A 26,284-nucleotide genomic window follows, 5' to 3' on the forward strand; every position below is an offset into this window, starting at 1 on the left:
TGCAATTCCTGAAGAAATTGCGTTTGAAGGCGAAAACACTAAAGGGAGTAGGGCTGTATGGTGGAATGATGTGGAATGTTTGAATGGCTTGAATCTGTGAAGTATTCTGATCAATCAATCAATCAATCAATCAATCAAATTTTATTTATATAGCCCTAAATCACCGAATTCTCAAAGGGCTTCACAGAATGAAAAGAGGTCTTACAGAGACATCCTTTCAGTATAGGGTACATAACAGCATCCCCTGTCAAAGCTCCCAGAAGGGGAAGGAAAAACTCAAAAACCCCAATTTGGGGAAAATCAGAAACCTCCAGAAGGGACCACAGGTGGGATGAGCCCCCTTCCAGGCCCACAGGTTGAAGTGGATGCTGCATGTACCAGACACAGAAACAACATAAATTACAGAAAACATATTGTGCTATATAGTGCAGTGATGTCTTGAAAGCAGGCAAAGCCATTGGGCAGGAACCATCCCACATTCCAGCCAGGTGGACTGCAGACGGCCAAACTCCTAACCCGTGATGGTTGACCAGCGCAGGACCCAATGGAGGCGGTCAAGTCAACCCTCACCATCTAGCTAGCCCCTTCTCCCAGCCGGAAGAGGGGGGCAGGAAAAAAGAAAAAAGAAGAAGGCTACAGACAGGCTAAATTAACTAAATACTTTTGAGTATAAATGTGTTTTTAGTCGGGATTTAAAGATGTCTACTGAGGTGGCTGCGCGAACTTCCATAGGTAGGGCATTCCATAGTACTGGCGCGCAAATGGAAAATGCCCTTGATCCCGCAGACTTCTTTTTAGCCCGTGGGGTCGATAGCAAACCGGCATTTTGCGATCGAAGTTGTCGGGACGGAACATAAGGTGATATTAAGTCGACGAGATAGGAAGGAGCTAAACCGTGTAAAATTTATAAGTAATTAACAGCACCTTAAAATCACATCTCACGTGTATTGGAAGCCAATGCAGGTCAGCTAGAATCGGAGTAATATGATCAAACTTTCTCGTCCTTGTCAATAGTCTCGCTGCTGCATTCTGTATACACTGCAGGCTTTTAATGTAGGACATGGGAAGTCCAGAAAACAAAATGTTGCAATAGTCTAGGCGCGACGTAACAAATGCATGAATGAATGTTTCTGCATCGCTAAGAGAAAGAATAGGGCGAATTTTAGCTATATTGCGGAGGTGAAAAAACGCCGTTCTTGTCATGTTATTAATATGTGTTCGAAAGGAGAGAGTTGAGTCAAATATCACGCCGAGATTTTTTGCAGAACTACTTTGGGAAATAATACAGTTTTCTAGGTTCAGCGTGGTATTCTTAAGCAAGTGCTGATGATGAGCAGGGCCAATAAATAACATCTCAGTTTTATTGGGTTGAGAAGCAGAAAATTGGAAGACATCCATTGTTTAATCTCAGCAAGGCAAGCCTCCAGTTTACTGCACTTGCACGGATCAGTTATTTCTAAGGGCATATAGAGTTGGGTATCATCAGCATAGCAATGAAAACTAATAGCATATTTGCGTAAAATATCGCCGAGAGGAATCATGTAGATGTTGAACAGTAAGGGACCAAGTACTGACCCCTGCGGGACACCACATGAGACGGAGAAAGACTCAGAGATCGCATCACCATAAGAGACACTATGCATCCTTCCCAGGATGTAAGATCTGAACCAAGAAAGTGCTGATCCCGAGATACCAACACATGATCTAAGACGTTCTATAAGAATATGATGATCAATAGTGTCAAATGCGGCACTAAGATCAAGCAGTAATAATATTGATGAGATGTTGGAATCCAAGGCTAAGAGAAGATCATTCGTCACTTTTACTAGGGCTGTCTCAGTTGAGTGGTTGGCCCTAATACCTGACTGAAGGAGTTCAAATCTATTGTTGTCTATCATAAAATCGCTAAGCTGTTGTGTTACAACTTTCTCAAGAATTTTGGCGATAAACGGAAGGTGTGACACTGGCCTATAGTTAGAGAGATCTTCAGGATCTAGGTGAGGTTTCTTAAGTAATGGTTGAATGACGGCCGTCTTAAAAGTCTCAGGTACAATGCCAGAAGAGAGTGACAGGTTGATAATATTCAAGACAGATGACCCTAAGACCGGGAATAAATCTTTGACGAGTTTGCCTGGAAGCGGGTCAGCATGCAGGACGTCGGCTTTGCTGCATTAACCAGTTGTGTAAGACACTCCAGGGATACTAAATCAAACTGGGACAGGGTAGCTAGACTTTCATGAACCTGATTGTCCGAACTAGCATCAACAATTACAGTCGAGGTGGTGATCGGCACTGCCTTATTTCTTCCCTTATTAGCTGAATCCGCTGAGTAAAGAATTGCATGAAAGCGTGTGCTGAATGGAGGGAATTATGATTAACCTGCTGCTGCTGTGTTAGCTGCGCTACCGTCTCAAATAAATATTTTGGGTTGTTTTTATTAAGACTAATCATTTTGGAAAAGTAATTTGTTTTTGCTAACCTAGGAGCCTCTTTATATTTCAGCAAGCTATCGCACCAGGCCTGAAAATCATTCGCGAGCTTATCGACTGAGCCAGTGAAAGACGGAAAGGCAGCTGTTGCAGAAGGCAGTAATTCAGAAAGTGCAGCAGTGGTTGAAGAATTAATATCACGGCTCTTAAAGCCTTGGTTGTGGACAACAAGACCACACTGAGCTAGGACTTCAAATGTTATAAGATAATGATCAGACATAACGTTAGAATGCGGCAGAATTGTGACGTTTGAGGCAGTTAGGCCATGGGTTAGCACTAAGTCTAAGATATTACCATTCTGGTGTGTTGCCACTTTTATTATTTGTGTAAAACCAAATGCATTGATTATTGCTTGAAAAGCTACAGTAAGTGGCCCTAATGGGGAGTTCATATGAATATTGAAGTCACCCATAATTAATATATTATCTGTGTGAGTTATTAAGTCAGCCATAAGTTCAGGGAATTCATCTAAGAATCCAGAGTATGGGCCAGGAGGACGGTAAATAACTACCACATAGAATGGTGGTGAGGAGCTCGATCGCATAATGTGAAGGGAATCATATATTAGGTTGTTATCATAATGTGCTTAGTTCATTGTTACCCATTTATGCAATCCTAGTTCATCTTGACCCTGTCCTTAGATAGAGCTGTTGACGCACGAAAGTGTGAGCTGGGACCTTGGCCCAGCTGCCGGTGGCGCACGGCTGACTCTCTTGTTGTGTCTTGTAATGTGCTATGCTTTTGCTCAATAAAAGCCAGGGGGGGACGGCTGGGCAGGGAAAACTAGCGTTGGAAGACCCACGAGTTACATTTGCCCAAGCTTTTTCCCTATGCCCGGCATAGAAAAGTCAATCTTGGCTGGTCTGAGTTACTCTTTTTGCTGTTTAAGCAGCTAGGCTTGTCCTAGTCTTCTTTTCTGAGATTTCTCTGACACATAACGAGAGCCTCAAATGTCTTGAAAGTGTGACTCGTGCTCGTGCTAAGCCTAAAATGAGATTCTGAAATTAGGGCGACACCCCCCCCTTTTTTACAAGGACGGGCAACATGTGAGCCCACAAAGTTTGCGGGTGAGGCCTCATTTAATGGTAGGAATTCATTTGGTTTTAGCCAGGTTTCGCAGAGACCAAGCACGTTAAGATTTTGATCTGTAATAAGATCATTTACAAGAAGGGCTTTTGAAGGGAGTGACCTAATATTTATGAAGCCGAATTTAAACTGGGACATTTTTCCCGGACTATTCTGAGTCCTCGTGTTGGTAGTACTAATACCAACAAGATTTTTATGGCTGGGGCTTGCTCTGTAGTTTGAGTAATTAAAACTTCTTCGCAATGTTAGTAAAGTAGGAATTCGATTGTTGACGACTACAGCGCGCGTATTGATACTAATATTCCGCCTAGGCACTTTGTCACTAGTCTTACTGATTAAAGAGGCAGGGCTCTTTTCCTTAGTCCACACCACCTCAGCAGAGGTCTTATCATTAGGGCATTCAGCATTAGGTATTGAAACAGTGTGTGGATTGCAGTGACCTAGACTAAGTAAGCTATGTGTGTTGTAACAGTCCAGCCTAGTGCCGGTTAACTCTAACCTTAACGACTCCACACCCGTTCTAGCAGGCTGGCTACTCGCCTGCAACCCGACATGCTCTAATGTGGGAAGTCATGGAAGGCTCAAACAGTAATCTATGTTTCTAGAAAGAGTGATGGCGCCTTTCCAGTTAGGGTGAAGGCCATCCATCCTCAGCAGGTCGGGCCGGCCCCAGAAAGAGGGCCAATTATCTACAAACTGGAAACCCTGCTCTTTACAGAAACCAGCCATCCACCGGTTAAGCGAGAATAATCTGCTAAACCTCTCATCATTGCCTCTCGCAGGCAGAGGGCCAGAGACAATAACTCAATGCCGACTCATCTTTCTAGTGAGATTACAAGTCCTAGCTATGTTCTTTTTTGTAATCTCAGACTGCCTCATTCTAGTATCGTTGGAGCCGACGTGTATCACTATGTCCGAGTAGCTAGTGTTGTTTGTACTAGACTGGTGTCTAGCCCTCTTGCGTGTCAGCTCCCTAAGGTTAGCTTCAATGTCGGGTGCTCTGGCCCCAGGGATACACATTACGGTGGCTGGCTTTTTAAGCTTGATGTTACGGGTGATGGAGTCCCCTATAACTAATGTGCGGGAGCCAGTAGACTGAGGAGGAGTTTGCCTAGCGAGGGGGCTAAAACGATTATGCGTCCGAACAGGCTCACCGCGGCTAGCAGGCTTCTTAGGGCTAATGCTAGCCGGACTAGCGGGTAGGCTACGACCCGCACTAGCCGACGCTAGCGGCATTGCGGGAGGGCTACGGCCCGCATTGTCATTATCAGATGTGTCCGTCTGATCTACGATTATCAAACTACTCTGCTCTAGCTGACGGACACGGCCCTCTAGGAGAGAAAGCCTCTCCAAAAGAATAACGCAGGTGTCGCAAGTGACAGATGAGGTGGAGGTGCACGGAGCGATGCTTACCTTAGTACAGCCGAGCGACATACTTACGCTAGCAGAGCTGCACGAGGACGAACGGAGCTAGGGGCTGTTCAGAGAAACGGCGAATCACTAGCTATCGAAGAATGGAAGCAGTCCTCAAAAATGAAGGAAAAAGAAGAAATAAAAAAACAACACCGAACACAGGTCCGACGAGTGGTGGTAAAAATAGAAAAAATAGAAAAAGAAAAAATATCGTTCGTCTCTCCAGCTAAGGCTAAAACAGCGACAACAGCCTTTGTCTGTTTGTCTGATTCCCTTGCAAGCTAATCAGAATATTACAAAGTTGGAACATTCTGAATAGGCCGAATAATGTAGAAGATGCAAGGGAAAAACTGAAGAAAGTGGAATTGTGGGAAAATTTAGAAATATGGATAGAGGAAAATGGAATTTGTGGAATGGCGGGAATCGGGGGAATTGATTAAAGTTGGACCAGTGTAAATCTGATGAGTAATGGCGAAAAAAGGTTACAAAGTTTAGTTGGTTCTTTGTAATCTTTCCCACTGTTCTGCTGAGAACAATGGGAATGAATGAGGAATTATGGGTAATAATATTAAAATAGTTATGAATTATTGTAATGTGTGAATATTAGTAATGATGAAAATGTGAAAGGAATGAAGCTTTTTATTTTATTTTATTACATTTGTTCATTTCCTTTTCTGTTTTGAACCTTGTAAAAGATATCTATATACAAAGTTATTTTTACAGAAGTATTTGTCGTTTTACAAGTGTCCATTGTAAAACACTTTTTTTCTAATACCGATGTTAACTGTTATGGCCTGTGCACTCATTTTTTCTATTTTTAATTCAAAAACCCACTCCAGGAAAAAAAAAAGAAAAACCATGAATCAAAAGCACACTTATTCAACTTCCAAAGGCAATCGCTGCAGCATTTTCTTGAAGTCCAATTTGAATCCAAGCTCTCCTCTTTCCCTGTCACCAGCTGCCTTTTGAGTTTTTAAAAATTAAATCGCAGTGTCTGCAGGCGGTGAGCTCAAAGGGGATCCTGTATGTTTTTCTGAAGTCTGTAGAAAAATTTCTCCAATCCACGACACCTAATTATATAAAAACACACACAAAAAAGCAATATTGATATACAGTACAGGATGTTCCAAAATCGTTGACCCCATTCTAAATGCCCACATCTCTGAAACTACTTGATGGATCTTAATTAAACTACTTACACTTAATGTTGGTCATAAGTTTTATTGGTTAAATCTACAAAAAAAAAGTACAAATATTTGTTGGTTGTACGACAGATTTTCATAAATGTTCAATATGAGCCGGCGCTCATATTGAACATTTATGAAAATCACTGTGACTGCACACATTGATGGGCGTCCTGGAGATTTAGGTATGCATAAGCAGCCCTTTTCTTTAAATTTATGGTGCAAAGTCCTAGTTTGTTTTGTAGTTGGTGCCTTCTTTGCAAAATTTGTGAAGGTACGCTGCACTGTCTTTTGAAGTGAATGGCATTCCTTAACCCGAAAAGATAGAACTGCCAAACGTTACACACAAAAACATGAAACGTTTCTACACAAGCTGTGAAAATTTGAGGTAATTCCAACGAAAATTGTCAAAATTATTCGCCTACGAAATGGGGTCAAACATTTTGTGATTGAAAAATTATGTATGTATATACGTTAGATAAAAACACTTGCACACTTCACTTCACTTCACACTTCACTTTCATACACACACTCACACTACAGACATAAACAATTCCTTATATCACAGGTGTCAAACTCCAGTCCTCGAGGGCCGATATCCTGGATGTTTTCAAACCTTTTCCCTCAAAAACACCTGATTCAAATGATTGGGATCATTTTGAAGCTCCTGCAGAGCTTGCTAATGAGCTAATCATTTGAATCAGGTGTGTTGGGGAAGAAAACCGGAAAACATGCAGGATGCCGGCCCTCGAGGACTGGAGTTCGACACCTATGCCTTATATGGTACTATTTTGAAACTTGTAACCACATTCTTTGTAATCTTTCTAATAAAACGAGGAGAGCCCCGAGAAAACTGGAAGACATTGGTGCTCTCTCCCTCTTTTGCAAAAGATCGTGTAGAGGCTTTTCTCCAGTCTCTCATTATTGATAACTCTGACATTTTGGAACCCCCTGTACACATATAACAGTATCTGGTCAACTCCGTTCTTACTTCTGTCCAACGGGTTAGAAAAGTGCTGGAAGTATGAAAGTACTTTTTTTTTTCTGTCATTACCATGGGTATTACTGTACTCCCATTGGTGAATAGTCATCAATAAAAGATTTCAAAGAGACTTTTTGTCACATGTACTAATCCAGTATTAAAAGTACTAAACCACACTAAACCAAATTCTTTTAAAAATATGTGCTGAGGAGTTTGGGTACCCGCAAACACGTGTTGAACATCCCTTAAATTACCAAAACACTAATTTTCATATTATTGGTATTAATTGCTTACCGTGACAAGACATTGTTTGAGTCACAAATTCTACTTGGGTAATACAGGATTTGAAACTCAGACATAACTGAGAAATAATCGGCTTGTTATGAGTTTGCATAGGTGACACAATACATGCATACTCCCCGCTTTTGGCACAGATGCCGCAATATCTTGAATCTCTGATAATGGGCACTGGTATCTTATGGCGTTATATTTGTGCCACAATTACGCACGCGCGGAAAAAAAAATTGAGCGGAGAAAATCAAACTGAGCGAGCGAAAACAGATTTTGAGAACAAGAAAAAAACGATTGAGCGCGTAATGATAAGAGTTTGAGCGCGCGCCGATGGAGTTTGAACACAGAAAAAGAAATTGCTCACACAAAATTCCTTTTTGCTCGCTCGCAATAGCATTCTCCCGCTCAACATCTCGCTCTCGCTCGCGATACTCCTCCCTCCCTCGCTCAACATCGCGTTTGCTCAACATCGAGCTCTCGCTCGCTCGAGTCGTCCTCTGCGCTCGCTCAGTTCTGTTCACGCGTTACGTTTGTGCCACAAAACCAGCCAATCAGAGCTTGTAAAAGCACATTGATTGACAGCTTTGTATCCAATGAGATTGCTTGTTGTGTTCACCCGGAACGAGCAAACGAGAGTGCGTCACATCGACGTAGGCGGGAGGGGTGGGCTTATATTATTAAAGTACAAAAACTAACAAGGTATTTCTGTCAAATGATACAATACAGTAATAATAATAATATTAAAAGTAATTATCCAGCCCAAGTCCGTGTTGACGCACACTCGTTTGCCCTTTTCGGGTGAACACAGGGCAAACGAGAGTGCGTCAACGGATAGCGTACAAGCAATCTCATTGGATACTAAGCTGTGTCAATCAAAGTGCTTTTACAAGCTCTGATTGGCTGGTTTTGTGGCACAAACGTAACGCGTGAACAGAACTGAGCGAGCGCAGAGGACGACTCGAGCGAGCGAGAGCTCGATGTTGAGCAAACGCGATGTTGAGCGAGGGAGAGAGGAGTATCGCGAGCGAGAGCGAGATGTTGAGTGAGAGAGGGCTATCCCGAGCGAGCAAAGAGGAATTTTGAGCGAGCAATTTCTTTTTCTGTGTTCAAACTCCATCGGCGCGCGCTCAAACTCTTATCATCACGCGCTCAATAGTTTTTTTCTTGCTCTCAAAATCTGTTTTCGCTCGCTCAGTTTGATTTTCTCCGCTCAATTTTTTTTTCCGCGCGTGCGTAATTGTGGCACAAATATAACGCCATAGTATCTGCCCATCTTTATCGAAGGAACCTGAGAACAAACAAACGAACAAACAGACGTTAACCCCTCCGTTAGGAGCTTCCTATGGGGTCCCTTGGTGGTCGGGTCATTCTGTCACATGTATGGCGATGGGGCATGGGAGTGGAGGCGAGGAAGGAAGGGGACGCAAAAATGCAGGAAAACTGAGAGGAACTACCAAAAAAAAATTAAGGTTTAATAATAAAACAAGGCAGGAACAACTACTAACAGAAAAATGAACAAATCAGCAACATAACCAGGAACTAAAGTAAAATCACTGAGAGCGTCAAGGTGGTAGCATGATAAAGATGCAAGAACCAAGAAGTAAGCAATGACCCAACAAGAACTAAATGCAAACTGGGGACTTAAATAAACTTCACACCTAATGAGGGAACACTTAACAGCTGGAGGGAGACGAAAGGCAAGGGCTGATTGAACGACACGAGGATGATTGATACTGTGTCTATATTGTGTCATCAAACACTGCTGGAGGTTAAAAATCCCTGCAGGCAACCCACTTGGCAAACTGAACTGACCTAGTGTATATCAGGGGCGTCACTAGACCTAATAAATTAGGAATTATGACAGATACTTATAAAGTATTAAATATAATGAATGAGCCTATGTCAAATTTAACATACAGTTTTTAGGTAAATGTTTACAGTTAAACGTTAAATTGGCTCAATGTAAGTCAATGGGAGTTTTAGGAATAGAAAATGAGGATTTGTGGGAAAAGGATAAATATTTGGAATAAGAAAAAGACGTGAAAGTCTTCATGTGAATATGTAGAATAATATGAAATTTGAAGTGTTAAAATGGAGAAACAATCGCTCATTTAAGAAGTAATGAGAGTGTGAAGGATCGAACCGCGAGCTTTTCTCATGTTGGCCCACTACTTTAACCACCGTACAAAGCAGCCCATTACTGGTTCATAGATAAATTACACTTGACAACAAATGCGACTGTCTCCCATTAGGAATGACATAGAGACAATTCTAATTGACAACAAATGGGCGTGTTCTCCATTGGGAATGAATTTTTGATTGGTTCGAAAAATGTGGAATTATGAAACAAATACTGTACCTGCAATGTATGAATTATGGGAATGTTGGGGGTGATAACGCGCTCACTATAGTGAAGCAACTGTGATTTGGCTCGTTTCAGTGGTTGCGTCGCGTTGACAGACGCACTTCCTTATAAACACAGTTTGGTGTGTTGTTGCTGAGTTCGACGCAGTTCAATGAGTTGTTGTGTTGGTCACGTGATTGATTTGACTCAATACACGCACCGACGCGGGGGTTGTTCCCTGAGCTTGGCGCACGCATCGGCGTTGCCGGACCCATCACTACTAACGAGACACAGACAGGAATGCAACCGCAAGGGGAGCTACCATTAACCTAAGAATATGATCAAAAATCCACACAACCGAACAAAACCCAACCAAACATTACACAAATTTATTTTACCTTATTATTTCTATGCACCGTGTAAAATCATGTTGTTCATGTACTATTGCCAAATTAAAGTAACATTAATGATTAGCTACGCAAAAAGTGATTGCGATCACACCTGTTGTGATATATGACCCCAGAATACTATACTGATACTTAGACCGTCCTAGGAAGAACAATCACATAACATCCAATGATTTGTATTGCTAAATGACCCATATTTGTTCATATCCAATTTAAAAGTGTCTTACATTCCATAAATACAAACAATGTTAATTTACAATGCTTTTTATATCAATAAACTTGGAACTCAATCCGCCCTCCCCGAAAAAGAAACACATGCCCCCTTCTTTCAATAAAGGCAAAACCCCACCACAAGGGGTGTGTAGTTCTTTTGGTGCCTTTTTTTTTGGACTACACGCCCCCATCCTACATCCTGCAATCAGACCCATTAGCAGATTTATGTGGCAGATTCTATTATTTTGGAATATTGTAAAAATAGGCTTTTGTGAGTTTCACTCAAAGAAATACGTTTTAGAGGAATCCCATTAGAGCAATACTGTTTATAAATATTTCTCTGTTCATATATTTATTCTATTTATTGTTCATATTAATATGCACCAGTGGGAGCAGCACTCCCAATTTCATTGCATAGCTGTGTACAATGACAATAAAGAAATCGTATTCTATTATAAGGCAGTCAATACCCTTGTTCAGTATTTTTTATCATTTTTGGGTCATTTTTTTCCACATCATTTGCAAGTGAAGGCCTACTCCTGGGAGAGTGATAACTAAGTGGTCTTTCCATGTTGTCTGGTTGAAATTTCAGCTCCCTCGAGTCTTCTTGCAATGCTTGCCCTTTGTTGTGAAAAGCCTTTGATGTAAAGATCAAAGAATTGGACAAAATACTGCACAGGGGTTAAACGCCTCCTAAGATTCCTTTTCAAACTTGATTATTGACCCAACAGCATCATGAGTGAGAGTTCACCATAACAACCATAGTAACCATATGATAGTTGGCTATTTCGAGCACAAATGAACCATACACCCTGTTATTATGCAGTCTAAGAAATCTCAGAACTGTGAGGCAGAAATGCTAACCACTATAGCGCCCATGCTGATGATAGCATGTCGTCCAGGTATTATTCAGAAGATCAAATCTGCCAAATCTTTCAACAAATTTCAAGTATCTTTGAATGGGTTTGTCTTTAAATGTATATAGCTCAGAATTGTAATACAACATCAATTACAATGATTTTTGGGTATGGAAAAAAAATCATTCAGTAGGCCAAATATGCCAACAGTCCAAAAAAAATAAAAATAAAATAAATACTACTACTACTACTAATACTAATAATAGTAATACTAATAATAAATTCCAATGGTCAATTATATTCAATTATGTCTGTCTGTAAAAATATATATCTCCGAATTTTTATAAGAATACCCATATAATATTACTTTCTGTGAAAAATGATCCTTTGAGAAAAGCTGCAGAATCTTCTCAGGAGTCTTCCTTCTCTTGATACCTGCAACATAACCACAATCATTAGCGGTTGACACACAACAACTCAGTTTTAAGGTTTGACATTTCTACCTGCAGTGTAAACACAAAAAGAAGACAGTCTGGCCCTCATCTGCAGATCTCATCTGTCTTGTGTGATAAATCATGCCTTCTTTATTGCAGCGAGTGCACCGTCTGTCAATCTTAAACAACGAACCGTCACGCATAACGTCACTAAACAATGGGCAAGAGGACACATTCAGGTATCACAACGGAAAAATTAATCTTACCACAGGACCCTTTATTTCAGAGTCGTCGTTGCCCTCCAGAACCACAGAAGACTTGTTCACTGGATTAAAGACGACGGCCGAACGAACCTCTCGGCCAGAAAACTCTGGAGGGCAAAATAAAACAACGACAAACACAGAACTTATTAGTCATGATTAAAAGGACTGCTGTTAATGTCGAATAGGAGAGATACAGTACAAGATTACCCGATAGAGAAATGGAAAAGGAGCAGCGGGGACAGCAAACCGTGTTTCGCATCACTGGTAAAGGAAGAACATTTCCACACTCCGGACAGAAGTTGGGATCACCACTAAAGCATGACATGTCTGTACAAAGAAAACATCCGCTATTAACATTATTTTTGTTAGTAAAGCAACACGGGCTTGAACTTCTAATTACAATCCAATTCCACCATGCACCAGTTATGTTTTTACTCCCAAAAAATGCCGACGCATGATCGTGTGCTCAGTCACGAGTTTGACAATAGGCGCTAAGCACATGGTGATAAACGTACGACTGCAATCGAAAATGACACATTAATGATAAATAACACGGACGGAAGCAGTTTCGCATTCATACTTACCTCTGCGTTGTCAAAGAAAAAAAAAATGGGAAAAACATGTAAAGCTAAAGTGATTCGGTCTTTCCGCCTTCTGCGTCAACGCGTCGCACAAATCTGACGTCACTTCCAACTACGAGGAGTAATTTTGCATAAACGTGTGAAAATGTACACACTACAGTTAGTAATCGTTGCAGTAATCATTTGTAGACAATATAGGCGGATATTTTTTTAACATTTCTTTTAGTGTCTTTAACACTAGAAGGTCCAGCATTTGGCTCTACTACCAATAATAACCACTCGGTGTCAATTGGCAACAAGGATTTTAGCTTTAGCTGCATGCGTGATGCCCCCCAAGCAAGATAAAGTTGGTGTGCAACTTCTCTTCTGTTCAATTTACATAACAAAGTTAGCCATTCACAGGTGATTCAGGATGTGGGCTATAATCCTTGGTGCCATTTGGCACTCCAGTGGTCTTTATAGGTAGAAGTGCCAAATGGCACCTCTCAGGTCTTTCTAGTGTTAATTGAGTCCTTGTGGCAAGCACTAGGACCATGTCTCTCACCCAGTAGGCATGTTGCAATGAACCTCTGATGCTTTGAACCCATCGGCTTTGCCTTTGCTGATTTGGACAATGTTGTTCTAGTTTTGTGAAGGCATGTGAAGAGTATAGACTTACACTAGCACAGCAACGTTTGGTTTCTTAGTCTTGCCACATTGGTGACCCCAGACGTTAGAATGGGTGATCCCGGACGGGTCATCTTGCCATATTGGTAAGCCCAGATGTTAGAATGTTTGGCAAGCTGTTGAAAAAGGTCGTCTTGCCACATGGGTGACCCCCGGACGTTAGAATGTTTCAGCAAGTTGTCGAAGAGTTGTCTTCCTCAGCCACATCGCCCCAACACTCACAAGCGTCAGCCGTCGTGACATCGGCGAAAGTGCCTGAGTTCTGGCAGAGCGATCCGGCCGTGTGGTTTCAGCTTATTGAGGCGCTGTTCCATCAACGAGTAATCACCGCAGACGTCCCACATGGTCATGGCGTACCTTGACCAGCTTACTACAGGTTGGGTAATGCAACAGGTTGGTACCAGGTCAGCCTGCTTCCGGGAATCTGGTGGTTCCGGCCAGCACCCCGCCAAGGGTCCTCTCGCCTGTCGCCCAGTCCCTTGGTGCCCCCGGGATCAAGCCAGCCAGCAACAGGCTGGTACAGGCGCTGGTGTGAACGGTTGGTGCAGTCCAGTTCCGAAGTCCTGGACCGTCGACCGGGATCGTCCAGCCGGGTGGTCTCATCCACCACCGATGTCCGTCCTACCTCAGCAGTAGGCTCCAAGCCAAGCATCATCCAGCTGCTCCTCGGATTCACCATTCCCGCAGGTATGGTCCTGGTATACATCGGGGCGGGTCAGCTGGTGTTGGTGCCACAGCAGGTTCTGGACCAGGCACAGGCTGGGACGCAGCAGAGACCTGCCATCCCTCAGAAACCCTCTGTGCCTGCCAGCATGCAGGTCAGCGCTGCCGCTCTGGCTCCTGCGGAACCTCAGAACATCTATTTGGCAACACCACCTCATGGTTTTTACACTTACTCCTGTCGCACCTGGGCCTCTCTTGTCACATACACCGCTCAGGACCAGACTATGTGCGATAAAGAACAGCACATAACACAGGACTTGCAAACTCCCAACACGAATAATTGTGGCTCAAAAGAGGAATAGGTGTCTAAAAAAGTTATTCAAGATGCAGATCTTGTTCGCCACGGACCTAGTGTTTAACAGCGCCGTGCGAATTAAACACCGGTCGGCTTGTTGGGAAGTACGGCAGATTGGGCGGAGATTCTCCAGCACACATCCCCGTCTGCAGATCCTCGCGGGCCGGTGACAGGGGTGCGGATACTTATTCCAATCGGTGGATAAACCTACACATCATCTTGGGCATACTTTGGACCTTTTTATTTCTGCTGGGCTCTCAATCTCCATTTGTGAGATCTCTGAGACTCATCTCAGATCATTTCCCCATTATTTTTTTTATTTTAAGCCTTCTCATCAGTTAGCAAGTCGCTGGTTCCGTCTCGTCAGCTCCGCATCATCACTTCCTCCACAGTCGATGAATTTTCTGCTACATTCAGACGATCTAAGTTTATGCCTTAAATGGCCTGGTCTCCCCTCTTTGTCTAGATAACATTCTGTCCGCCTTCCATACGACCCGTTCTGAGATTTTGGACTCCGTTGCCCCTTTTAAGCAAAAATCGATCAAGCCAAGAGCAGATCCATGGGTGAATGACACCATCCGTGCTGCTAGGCAGCGGAACGGGCAAGCTGAACGGAGATGGAAAAAGGACAAACTACATGTACCTCTGGAGATGCTGAGAGACTCTTTTGCGGATTTTCAGAGGACTGTGAGGGAGGCAAAATCTCAGTTTTTCTCTAACATTATTTCCAGAAGCAACTATTGTCCCAGGGTGTTATTTAATGCAATTAATTATTTTTTAACCCCACCCACCTCTACTGGAACTGATGTCTCATCTGCCACATGTGAGAACTTTCCTTGCTTTTTTTGTTGACAAAGTGAACTTGGTCCGACAGGCTACCAACAGTAGAATTTGCCTGTTACCCCAGGTCACTCTGCTGTATTCGAGCACTTTGAACTGGTTTCTCTCTCCTCACTTGCTGACATTGTTCAATCATTGAAACCTACCAACTGTCCTCTGGATGTTATTCCTGCTAAAATGCTAAAGAGTGCTTTCAATACTGTTGGGCCTGCACTTTTAGTATTAGTAAACTCCTGTCTTAGTCTAGGATCTGTCCCAGCTGCTTTTAAAAAAGCATAATTTGGATGCGTCGGTTTAAGCAAATTTTAGACCTGTCTCACATTTACCTTTTCTCTAAGGTGTTACAGAAGGTTGTCTTTGTTCAGTTAAGGTCCTTTCTGGAAGACAACTCTATTTTTGAAAAATGTCAGTCAGGGTTTAGATCCTGTCACAGTACTGAGTCCGCCCTGCTAAAAGTGCATAATGATCCTGCTCTGTCTGTTGATGCCAAGTGTCCTGTTGTCTTAGTACTACTAGATCTCTCTGCTGCTCTTTGACACGGTGGGCCACACAGTCCTCCTGTCTCGCCTCAACCATTATGTTGGCTTTTGCAGCTCAGTACTTGAGTGGTTTAGATCAGTGGTCCCCAACCCGTACCGGTCCGCGGGTCAACTGGTACCGGGCCGCGTGGGCTGCACACGAAATAATGATTTGGAGGTGATTTAGTTTAATGGTACGCGTGCACCGAACGCGAACGAGATGAACAAGCGGAACGTTTTGTATTGTAGTCAATGGAGTTCGCGTGACTGGGCGCGAATGCAAGTCGGGCGACGCAATGGACGCGAATGGAGCGACGCAAATGGCCGCGCGCGGTGACGAGAAGCGCCTTTCGAGTGAAGTTATGTTTTATTTACTTTTTCCGCGTTTCGAGTCGCCACAGCCAATCAACTTCGGGAACATTCAACGGCTCACGCAGTGGGCAGGAATGAATCATGGCGGCCGCTTTGCGGTCACCGGGAGCGATCCAACACGGCCGGCTGAGCTTTCAATACGAAACAGAGCCAAGCAAGAGCCCTCACCTAGCTTGTCGAAAGGCGGAAGCGAGAACTTGGGACAACTGGTATGTGCAGCGTTTGCTTCACTTAACAGCTGTTGAACCGTAGTTACTGTGCTAAGCTAACGATAGCGCAGCATTGTCAGCACAATATTTAGCACGGTCTCGGCCACTCGATTGCACTCGATTGGCTCTGTCACATCCCAGAAAAGTTTAAGTTATCAGCAATGCTCTTTGTTCCGGATCTACCGTGAAGTGCACAGCAAGCACAGCAATATGTATATTGTGGCGGACACTAGGACCATGTCTCTCACCCAGTAGGCATGTCGCTATGATCCTTTGATGCTTTGAACCTGTTGGCTTTGTCTTTGCTGTTTTGGACTTTGTTGTATCAGTTTTGTGATGGCATGCGAAGAGTAAAGATCTCCACTAGCACAGCAACGTGTGGTTTCTTCGCCTCGCCACATTGGTGACCCCGGATGGGTCATCTTGCCATAATATTATCCCAGACGTTAGAAAGTTTCGTCAGGCTGTTGGAGATGTAGTTTCGCCACATGGGTGACCCCGGACGTCAGAATGTTTCAGCGAGGAATCACAAAATTACAAATGAACATGAGAATATGTGTGAGTTAGGATAGCTGCACATACTATATGCAAGGATGTCTGAATGATATGATTCGTCAGTCATTTAAGAGACGAGGTAGGAAGGAAGACATTATTTAGTATGTTTGTTTTATTGGCACACCAGGCTTCAGAAGCAGGTATTTGTTTGGGTACGCTAATTAGATAAACATGTCAATTATATAATGCTCGGGCGTTATAGCAGTGATTATTATTATTATCCATCCATCCATTTCAGTAACTGCTTATTCTCACTAGGGTCACAAGTGGTGCCTATCCCAGCTGACTTTGAGCACTAGGCGGGGGTACACACTAAACAGGTTGCCAGCCAATGGCAGGGCACACAGACACAAACAACCATCCACGCACCCCATCACACCTAAGGACAATTTAGTAATGTGCAATACACCTGCCATGCATGTTTTAGTATGTGCAATACACCTGCTGTGTTTTTGGAGTGTGGGAGGAAGCCAGAGTGGCCGGAGAGAACCCACTCGGGCTCAGGGACAACATGCAAACTCCACAAAGGGAAGGCTGGAGCCAGCTGGAATTTATCTCGGGTCCCTTAACTGTGAGGTGGAGGTGCCCGACCGAGCCCCCGTGATAATTTTTTTTAAATTACAAAAATTGTCTATTGATTGATTATCAATGCTCATGTCTTAGTATTCATAATATAAATCAAAAGTAGGGCTACAATGTTTTAACTAACAACAGTAAATTCTAGTCTTTTAGCATTCACATTATAAATCAAAAGTAGGGCTGTGTCAAATGATCATTCCATGAATAATCGATTAATCTCAATTATCATATTTCAAATGATGATCTGAATTTCTAACGCTTAATTCAGAAAGTTTTGTTTTTATTAAATTGTGGCAGCTGAAAATGCATCAATTATATTTTTATTATTTTGATTTATTGGTTTGGTCAATAGCTTTTCACGAAGTTGGAGAAAATGTTGGTGATTCAATTATCAATATTTTAGCCAATTATCATAATTGCTTTCCAAAATAAAAGCAGACCTTTGTTAATTTAATTTGGGGTGGAAAAATGTACAAGTTGTCATAGTTTAAAAACATTATGCTTCTATTCAAACTGTAAAAATATTGATTGGAATGCTCTGTATTTTGCAAGAAGAACTGAGAAGAACTTGTGGAACCACTTTGAACTAGTTTTATGTATAGTGAAAGAATTTGGAGGAGATAAGTAGCTTGCCTGCAGGATAGCTTCCGGTAGAAAAACCACACCCTGCTTAACAATGGTGGGTGACCTTTTTTTTTTAAAGTGGTAAACATTGTTTATATTGTAAACCACTAGTGGTGGGCCGCCAGGGCCAGCAAGGCCTTCTCTGCTGGCCCAATATAACCTGACATCATAACTACAATAAACTCTAATAATTAATAACTATAGTAAAAGTAAATTTCATTTTCAATTTATTTTTACTATACATATTTTATAAAATTATACGTTCTGTTCTTTTCGTGTCATGTTATATGCATACGGTTACACTGCTGCAGTTTTAGTGTAGAGTTTTTACACAATTAGAATTCAGCTAACGTGTGTCGCCAGGAGCTGCTGGGCATTTGCTTGAACAGTATGAAGGCTTTTGTGCAGTGTGCTATGACATATTGTGTACGGGCCCATATTTTTGTGAGACAGCTGCAATAGCCAATCGACCCATAAAAACGCCTTCAAGAACACACGCGTCGAACATGTCGTAACTGGACGCTCACTGCAGGAAGGCGGTGCTTTATTGATCCACGATGGAAGTAGTTAAAGAAAAAAAAACATCTTGTTCAACCAGCTAATGTTAGCATTAGCGTACATCGAAGCCAGACCCGCAGACTTTTTTTTTTTTTTTAAACCCACAGTGGCTGAAGACCAAAACGGAAATTGGACAGACGTGACTTTCAGCATTGACCATTGTCCATGTCAATACAAAAGGATTTATTATTGAAAATTAAATGTGAACAAACTCTACAAGCAAGTCATGAAAGTCTTTCTGAGGCAAAAAAAGATGAATGGAATTTGTACTGAAATAACTTGAGGAGAGTTTTCAGTGAGTTAATGTTTTTGTCATTCATATTCAATTGTCATGCTTGGTTGGCTTTTGTTGTTGTGGGGTTTTGTTCATGTTTCTGTTCCAATTGCGTCTGCCTTTATTGCCTGCGTTCTCATTAGTTTGATTTGGTCCACCTGTCCGGTGATACTTTATCCAGTTTTGCTCCTGGTTCGGTTCTGTCTCATTTCCCTGTTAAAACGTCCTTTTTTTGAGCCATATAGTTCGGTTTTCCTGCATTTTTTTGGGTCCCCTTCCTTCCTCCTCACAACTCAACTCACCATGCCTATGCGGACGTGACACTTTTATTAAATTGCCATTTGTAATTTAGCATACGATCTTGTGAAAGCTTGTCTGCTCTTGGTGCACTTCATAAAACGTTGCGGACAAATAATTTGAAATCATTATTACTTATTCTAAGTTTTGGCACATGATGTTTAAGTGCTCTGAAAAATAGCGTGCATAACCCAGTAATGTGTACGTGAGTGCATAAGGGGTCCAATTACTGAAGGCCTAAGTGTGAAAAAAAAAACAAAAACAGTGCATTAAAGTGCCTGAAACTAAATAAAAAACAAACGTCCCGATCCTTATTTTATTTTAATTACTCTTCACATGGCAAAAACAAAGATGCCCGCCCCCCAGCCTGCCCCCACTGTTTTGGAAAGAAGTGGCAAAGTGTATCCTTTTAACATTAACAAATGAAAAAAGCAATATAAATAAACTTGCAACAACTGTTATCTACTTTATTACAGTTTTATACATGTTAGTCTAAAAAAAGAAAAGAAAAAATAACCAGGCATGAAAGTGCCTGAAACTGAATAAAAAACAAATATCCCAATCCTTATTTTACTCTTCATGTGGCAAAAACAAAGATGTTTTGGAAAGGAGTGGGAAAGTGTATCATTTTAACATTAACTAACGAAAAAACAATATACATTAACTTTCAATGAGTGTTTTTTTCAATGAGTCTTTTAGGATCAGCAGTCTAACCCGGAAAGGACTGGGTTAGACTGCTGAGCTTCTCTTCTGTCGATCAGTCAGTGTGACAAAGACTGTGTTCTTGCCTTTCTTCTTTCTCTTATTGGTAACTCTGACATTTTGATTCAAAACCTAGACGATCAGTCTGCTTATAGAGGGCTAAAGAAATCTGAGAATATTCATTGTTGAGATTCTGAGAAATTGGACAATTTTACCTTTCAAATCAATTATTAAAAAAAAATAATCATTCTACATTATATTGCTAGTTCATTTGTCAACTAATCATTGCACATGGAATCAAAACCATTGATTAAACATTCGTACAGTACATGAACTCAGTTTAACAGTTGTACACACATGAAGCTAAACTGAAAGACAGCTTCGAACATTTGCACAAATACCAAAATAGTTCATTTTATTCATAATGTATTAAAGTTATAAACACAGGCAGTGTTTTATATCACCAAACACGCACAAATCTTATGGACACCCTCCCAAAGCTTAGCACAGTACAGTGATGATTTCTTGACAATCATCAGCCTTTTTTTTGTACATTAGCAGAAACAAACAAATGGATAAAAAAGCAGACAATTGTTTCGGTTTTTCAACAAACCTAAGTTGACCAAACCATGGTTTGGATGAAAACTACATCAGGCCCTGTATCAGGGCGTCAAAGTGAAATGTCACTCTGCCAGGAAAAGTTTTAAACTTCAAGTTCAAGACAGGTATGTTACGACTTATAAATTCATCCTTCATTGTGGCAATATCTTTCAACAGACAAAATGTAGTCAACTGTCGCATGTGGTTGAATGCTGATTCATTCACGATTACAACACTGACAATCAAGCCAAAGGGAAATCAATCAAAATGCTAGAGAATGAACAAAAACAACAGTGTACTTTTACAACAGAATACATCAAACAAAAAGATTGTCATTTCATTAATAGTATCTTAAGTATATCAAACTGAAAAATCAATTAAATATACGCACTTAGAAGAGTGCTGTATGATGGCATGTAAAAGGTGGCAGTTTGGATGTTTCTCCACATTCTCATTTTAAATTATGAAAGTGCAAAGAGAATGTGCACTCCTTGTATTTTAACTTTTAGGACACAAGAGAACATTTTTTTTTAGATATGGCATGAACCCTATACTCAAAAAAGTCGGTCTGAAGCAGAATTATCACTAGGTTTTGCTTTAGGAACACAGCGCTCAAATTTCAAGCAACAGGAAAAACTCCACCCTTGTGCCTGCTTCCTTGACTGCTTTACATCATCATTAATACAATTAATAATCATTAATACGTTACTCAAGTATGGGCCACTTTTCTGGAGAGGTTTCCACAAAGCACTACAGTTCAGTTCTTTATTTTTTTTCCTGTTTCGACTGAATTTCTTGTTAGGTGAATTCTCTGGCAAATTCAACACAATTTTGTTTCGTTTTGTGTAGGTACACCACGTAGTGGTGGGAAAATACCATGTAAAACAATATTGATATCCAATTTGTTGAGAAAAAAAATCTCAACAGTAAATGCAATACATGGACGTGTTTAATAGAAGGAAACATACTCTTGTATATGAACACACATTAAAATATTTGAAGCGACCATAAAATTAACTGGTTCTGCACAATTCCAAAAAATTGTAAAGATGATGTCAAGTACCACTTTACAGTGGCAGGAGGAATTTCTTGTCACAGCTAAGTATCTATTAAAAAAAAAAAAAAAAACAGGACAGAATCAAGTTCATTCAAAATAATTTATACGTGGCAGGTTGTTTCAAAATGTATTAGCAATACCAAATAGTAAAAAAAATTTGCTGTGGAACTATGAAGTGGCATATGAAACTGAACTATACCACTTAGTGGAAACATGGCATATTTTGGTCACTGGGATTATTTCACTGGTAAAATGTGAACTGGTCAAGGTAATAAAAATGGCTAAGCATTGATCAAAGATCTTTTAGCTCAAGAAATTATTATATAATAGCTCGATGATATTTGGTTGGAAGGAATAGGTCTTTTCATCAGTATCACAAAGGAGCTCATCTTTTTACTGTATTAATAATACTGCACTTTTAAAAAAATATTTTCATATTTAAACACCCAATTGTTGTTTTTATTTTACTTTGTTTCATTTGTGCACATTGATCGTTCTCACAATGTCTGATTTTTGGCTTCCATTTTCTTTCCACTGACACTGAGATATGACATTTCTTTGATCCCAGTAGTCTTCTCTTGCCAACGATTATTTACAGCGGCGGTACACATGTGGATCACCGGGTTATTTATAATCAAGTCATAACCACATGATAATACAGGCAACTTAATGGGTGAAAAAATAAAGGCACTTTCCAAAAAGCCGTTAAAGCTGTGTTCAAGAGTGGACATTTTCTTTCATGAGATTGAAGTGGTGGACTCTTGGTGGGCTAGGCCAGCTGATCCTGAGTGAGTGCTTCAGTTGAGAAGCTCCCTGGCAAACAGGTCAGCTCACGGTCTCATTGGTGTGCTGTTGGAATTCTTTCTTGAACCGTGAGGATGCAGTCGGGTCTCCTCTGAGTATTCTTCTTCTTACCGACACTGGATCTACCTCAACTCAAGCTGACATCATATTGCGTCCAACCTTCCGGCGGTGCCAAAAAGACTCGTTGGCCACGATGCAGGAAACTGACGACACCCCTGTAGCCTGTCCTCGGGACTCCAGATTTCAAGTCATCCATTACCCCAAGATTCCTGGCAAGGACTTTAAAACTATCCCTGCTAGAATACTTGACTCTATATGGACCAGGTCCTCTTAAACTTCCCCCTTGTTGGAGCTCCTCGATTTTCACCAGTGGGGCATTGTAAACTTCTTTGATAAACTTCTCATCATACTTTTCTTTAAGCAAATGATAAAAGTCTTGTTTGGTAAAAGGCACAAATTCAGTGTTAAGTCTAATATAGCGTAGGTACTGGTCAAAGAATTGACCTAAACTGACACCTTTTCGGCCAAAGGTGATAGTCCGGGAGATTTCCGGGCGAATGCATGAGCGGTCCTTTCGCTGCTCCGGCAGACGCATCCAATCGTCCCAGAATGCAGAAGGCCATTTGGGTTCGAGCTCGTCCCACAGTTCCTTAAGCAGCATCCAGCCAAGACCAGGGAAGAAGTCTGTTCGGTGAAGAAGGTCAGGTTTGGAAGGATCGATCAAGGCATCTCTGCCATTATCATTCCAGGCAGATATACACCACAGAGTTGGGTCAGACCGCAGGATTGGGTACATGGCACGGAAATACTCAAAGAAATCTGGTGCCACCTTAAGAAGAACAAAAACATTGTTTAAATGTGACAACCGACTCGCTCCATATTGTATATTACTACATTTGAGAAGCACATTTGAGAAGCATATATATATATATATATATATACATACACAGTGTACCCCCATGTTACAGCGTCCCTGGCTTACGTTTTTTTCATGTTGCGATGTGGAATACTGAGTTTTTTTCATCCCTTCTTTACGGTATTTTCCCAGCTTTGCGGCAAAAACAACTGTCATGACCCTAGGGGGTTGGCTGTATTTGTAGTTCCAAAAATTGCACAGTAAAAACGACAAAAGTAAGTTCAAGGTTTTAACTGCATTTACAAGACGTGAGCAAAAATCAACATCAGATATTAACAAATGTCACAGTATTCTTGTATGCCTTTATCTCTGATAAACTGAAAGTAAATGGTGTATGTCCATCTTGTGTACATATTGTCCATATTCAACCTGCCATCCGTTGCTGCCGCATTCATCTCAGCTGTGGATCAGCAAGTAAAAATGTTGATTTGTCTTTTTGGCAAATTTTGGAAAGGGGGGGGGGGTGCTTTCAGGCTAAAAATGCATTGTAATGCATTGCATTACTCTCATTTGTAACGAGTACAATATTACTATTTTTTTGTGTATAATTTGTAACAAGTACAATATTACTATTTTTTGTGTGTATTACACTACCGCATTCCAGCAGAAGTAATGCATTACAGTAATTACATTACATTTGTAATGCGTTACTTTTCTAATGCATTACACCCAACACTTATCGGCCCAGGCAGATGGTAAGAAACCCTGTGACAGTCATTTATTTGTGTCTAGAATTGTTATTAAATTTATTAAAAATATTTCAAGCACCATCATTAGCCTTCCAGTTGTACCTGTCATGTATCCAGAAGTATAAAGAAACATTTAGTTTTTCTTTTTTTTGTCCACCCCTTGTTCTTTACGCTGCGAGATAAGAGTCCTTGCACCGACCCATTAGTCAGTGAAGGGCCACTTTGGTCCAGAACAAGTTTTCCTCAAATTAAAACCACGCTGATTGTTCAACAGTGATGTGAAGTAATGAAATACTTCATTACTGTACTTAAGTAAATTTTGCCTGTACTTTGTACTTTTAGAAGTATTTTTTTCTGACGTTTTACTTTACTCCCCACATTTAAAATACAAATATCGTACTTTTTACTTGCTACATTTAAAAAAAAATGTCTCGTTACTTTATTTGATTTAGCAATTCACAATAAAAGGCCTTGTACTTTTCTTTTATCATCTTTACACAAACTACGTGAACTATGTATGACCAATACGCCTGGCTGCCACTAAATTTAAAAAAACGCAGGGACATCTCACAACTGTCAGCGTCAGATAACCTGGAGAGTAGAGAAGATAGCAGTCAGTTGTCTATGCTAGAGGCTAGTGTTGAATAAGACACGTACAAATAAGCCGAATAAGCAGCCACTCACCGTCACCCATGGGCATACTTGAAGGATTTCTTCGCGCTCATTGGGGAAGTCAAAACATCTTGGATTGTTTGCCTTCAAGAACTCTCCGTCGAATCTCAGAAAGCACTACAAGGTAAGTTAACTATACGGTGCCACTGTTATAATGTTGGTTATTTGCTAGCTAGCTTGGATTTGTTCATAATGTGGCTAAAGTTAGCTAGCTATGCTGATAAAGATAATGCTAATGTTTTTAGCTAACATTTTTTTTGACAGTCTATATCCTCGTTGGTTTTATTTTCTACCAAGGTTAGCCTATACCAGGCAAAACTGTGGGGATTTTTCCAACATAATTTGATTGCTTTAATTTGTTTGTGCCTGGGTGCCTTTAACTTGCAGATAGCGCCAGAGAAATCACTGAGTTGATTACTCAGGTTAAACCAAACAGAAATGTTGTTTCCCTAAATTTAAGATTAAATATGATATGCATATTAGACAGTGGTCGGCCGTCAGGGCCAGCAAGGTCTTCTCTGCTTCCCTTATATAACCCGACATTATCCTAACTATAATAAACTATAATAATTACAATTACAATAAAAGTCAATTTCATTTTAAATTTATTTTTACTAAATATGTATTTTATATGTAAAATTATTCTCCATATTCTGTTCTTTTCATGTCATATTATATCCATATGGTTACACTGCTGCAGTTTTATTGTGTTGAGTTTAAGCCAATTAGAATCCAGCTAACGTGTGTGGCCAGGCAGACTTCACCCGGAGGCGCTCGGGCATTCGCTTCAACAGCTGAAGGCTTCTGTGCAGTGTGCAATGTGTACAGGCCCATATTTATGTTAGACAGCTGCAATAGCCAATCGAGCCATAAAACCGCCATCAAGAAACCTCACGTAGAATGTGACGTAACTAGATACTCACACCAGGAAGGCGGTGCTATATTGATCCACCATATTTATTGTTGGAAGCAGTTAAATAGTTATCTAAGAAAAGAAGGAAGAAAAAAAAAAGGAAAAAAAAAACATGTTGCTCAACCAGCTAACGTTAGCTCATGGGCATAGCGTACACTGAAGCCAGACCTGTGGACACCCTTTTTTTTTTTTTTTTAAACCCACAACGGCTGAAGAAGAGCAAAACAGAAATTGGGCCGATGCGACTTTAAGCATTGCCGTCCATGTCAATACAAAAGGATTTATTATTGGAAATGAGACACAAAGACAAACTCTACAAGCAAGTCATGAAAGTGTTTCTGAGGAAAAAAAAGAAGAATGGAATTTGTACTGAAATAACTTCAGGACAGCCGTTTTGGGTGAGTTAATATGTTTTTGTCATTTTATGTCATTCATATTCAATTGTCATGTTTGGTTGGGTTTGGTTGTCGTGAGTTTGTGGGGTTTTGTTCAGGTTTATGTCTGTGTTCTCGCTAGTTTGATTTGGTCCACCTGTCTGGTCCAGTTTTGCTCCCCGGTTCAGTCCTGCCTCATTTCTTTGTTGAAAATTCCTTTTTTGAGCCACATATTTCTCAGTTTAACTACATTTTTTTGTTCCCTTACTTCCCAGACATGACACTTCATTGCCATTTGTAATTTAGCGTGCAATCTTGTTAAAGCTTGTCTGCTCTTGGTGGACTTCATAAAACTTCGTGGAAAAATAATTTGAAATGATTATTGCTTATTCTAAGTTTTGGTTTTTCGTGTTTACTGATATTTAAATGCTCTGAAAAGTAGCCTGTGTAGCCCAGTAATGTGCACCTGGGCGCATGGGGGTCCAATCACTGAAGGCCTAAGT

The 26,284-nt window shown here is 40.9% G+C and overlaps 1 protein-coding gene across 10 annotated transcripts in view; it reads right to left on the reverse strand.

The window, feature by feature from the left end:
* Positions 1–122: 122 nt before the first annotated feature.
* polr1h (RNA polymerase I subunit H) overlaps positions 123–26,284 on the reverse strand; it is a 45,009-nt gene continuing 18,847 nt past the window's right edge. For 2 of the 10 annotated variants that reach the window (XM_088404330.1, XM_088404335.1), the window contains exons 2-6: positions 12,171–12,290; positions 11,967–12,070; positions 11,770–11,879; positions 11,634–11,701; positions 123–6,058 (exon numbers count right to left, since the gene is read on the reverse strand). In XM_088404330.1, the coding sequence (XP_088260456.1) occupies positions 11,677–11,701; positions 11,770–11,879; positions 11,967–12,070; positions 12,171–12,290 (359 nt within the window). In that variant the 3' untranslated portion in view covers positions 123–6,058; positions 11,634–11,676. Of the gene's footprint in view, positions 6,059–8,896; positions 11,702–11,769; positions 11,880–11,966; positions 12,071–12,170; positions 12,291–12,547; positions 13,176–13,202; positions 15,776–16,126; positions 16,580–19,507; positions 23,047–26,284 lie in introns of those variants that run through there. The other 8 variants (XM_088404326.1, XM_088404327.1, XM_088404336.1 and 5 more) reach the window with 7 other exon arrangements.

Source organism: Hippichthys cyanospilos, chromosome 21 (assembly GCF_059441005.1).
Source record: "Hippichthys cyanospilos isolate Australia breed blue-spotted pipefish chromosome 21, RoL_Hcya_1.0, whole genome shotgun sequence".
In the NCBI taxonomy this organism is placed as follows: domain Eukaryota; kingdom Metazoa; phylum Chordata; class Actinopteri; order Syngnathiformes; family Syngnathidae; genus Hippichthys; species Hippichthys cyanospilos.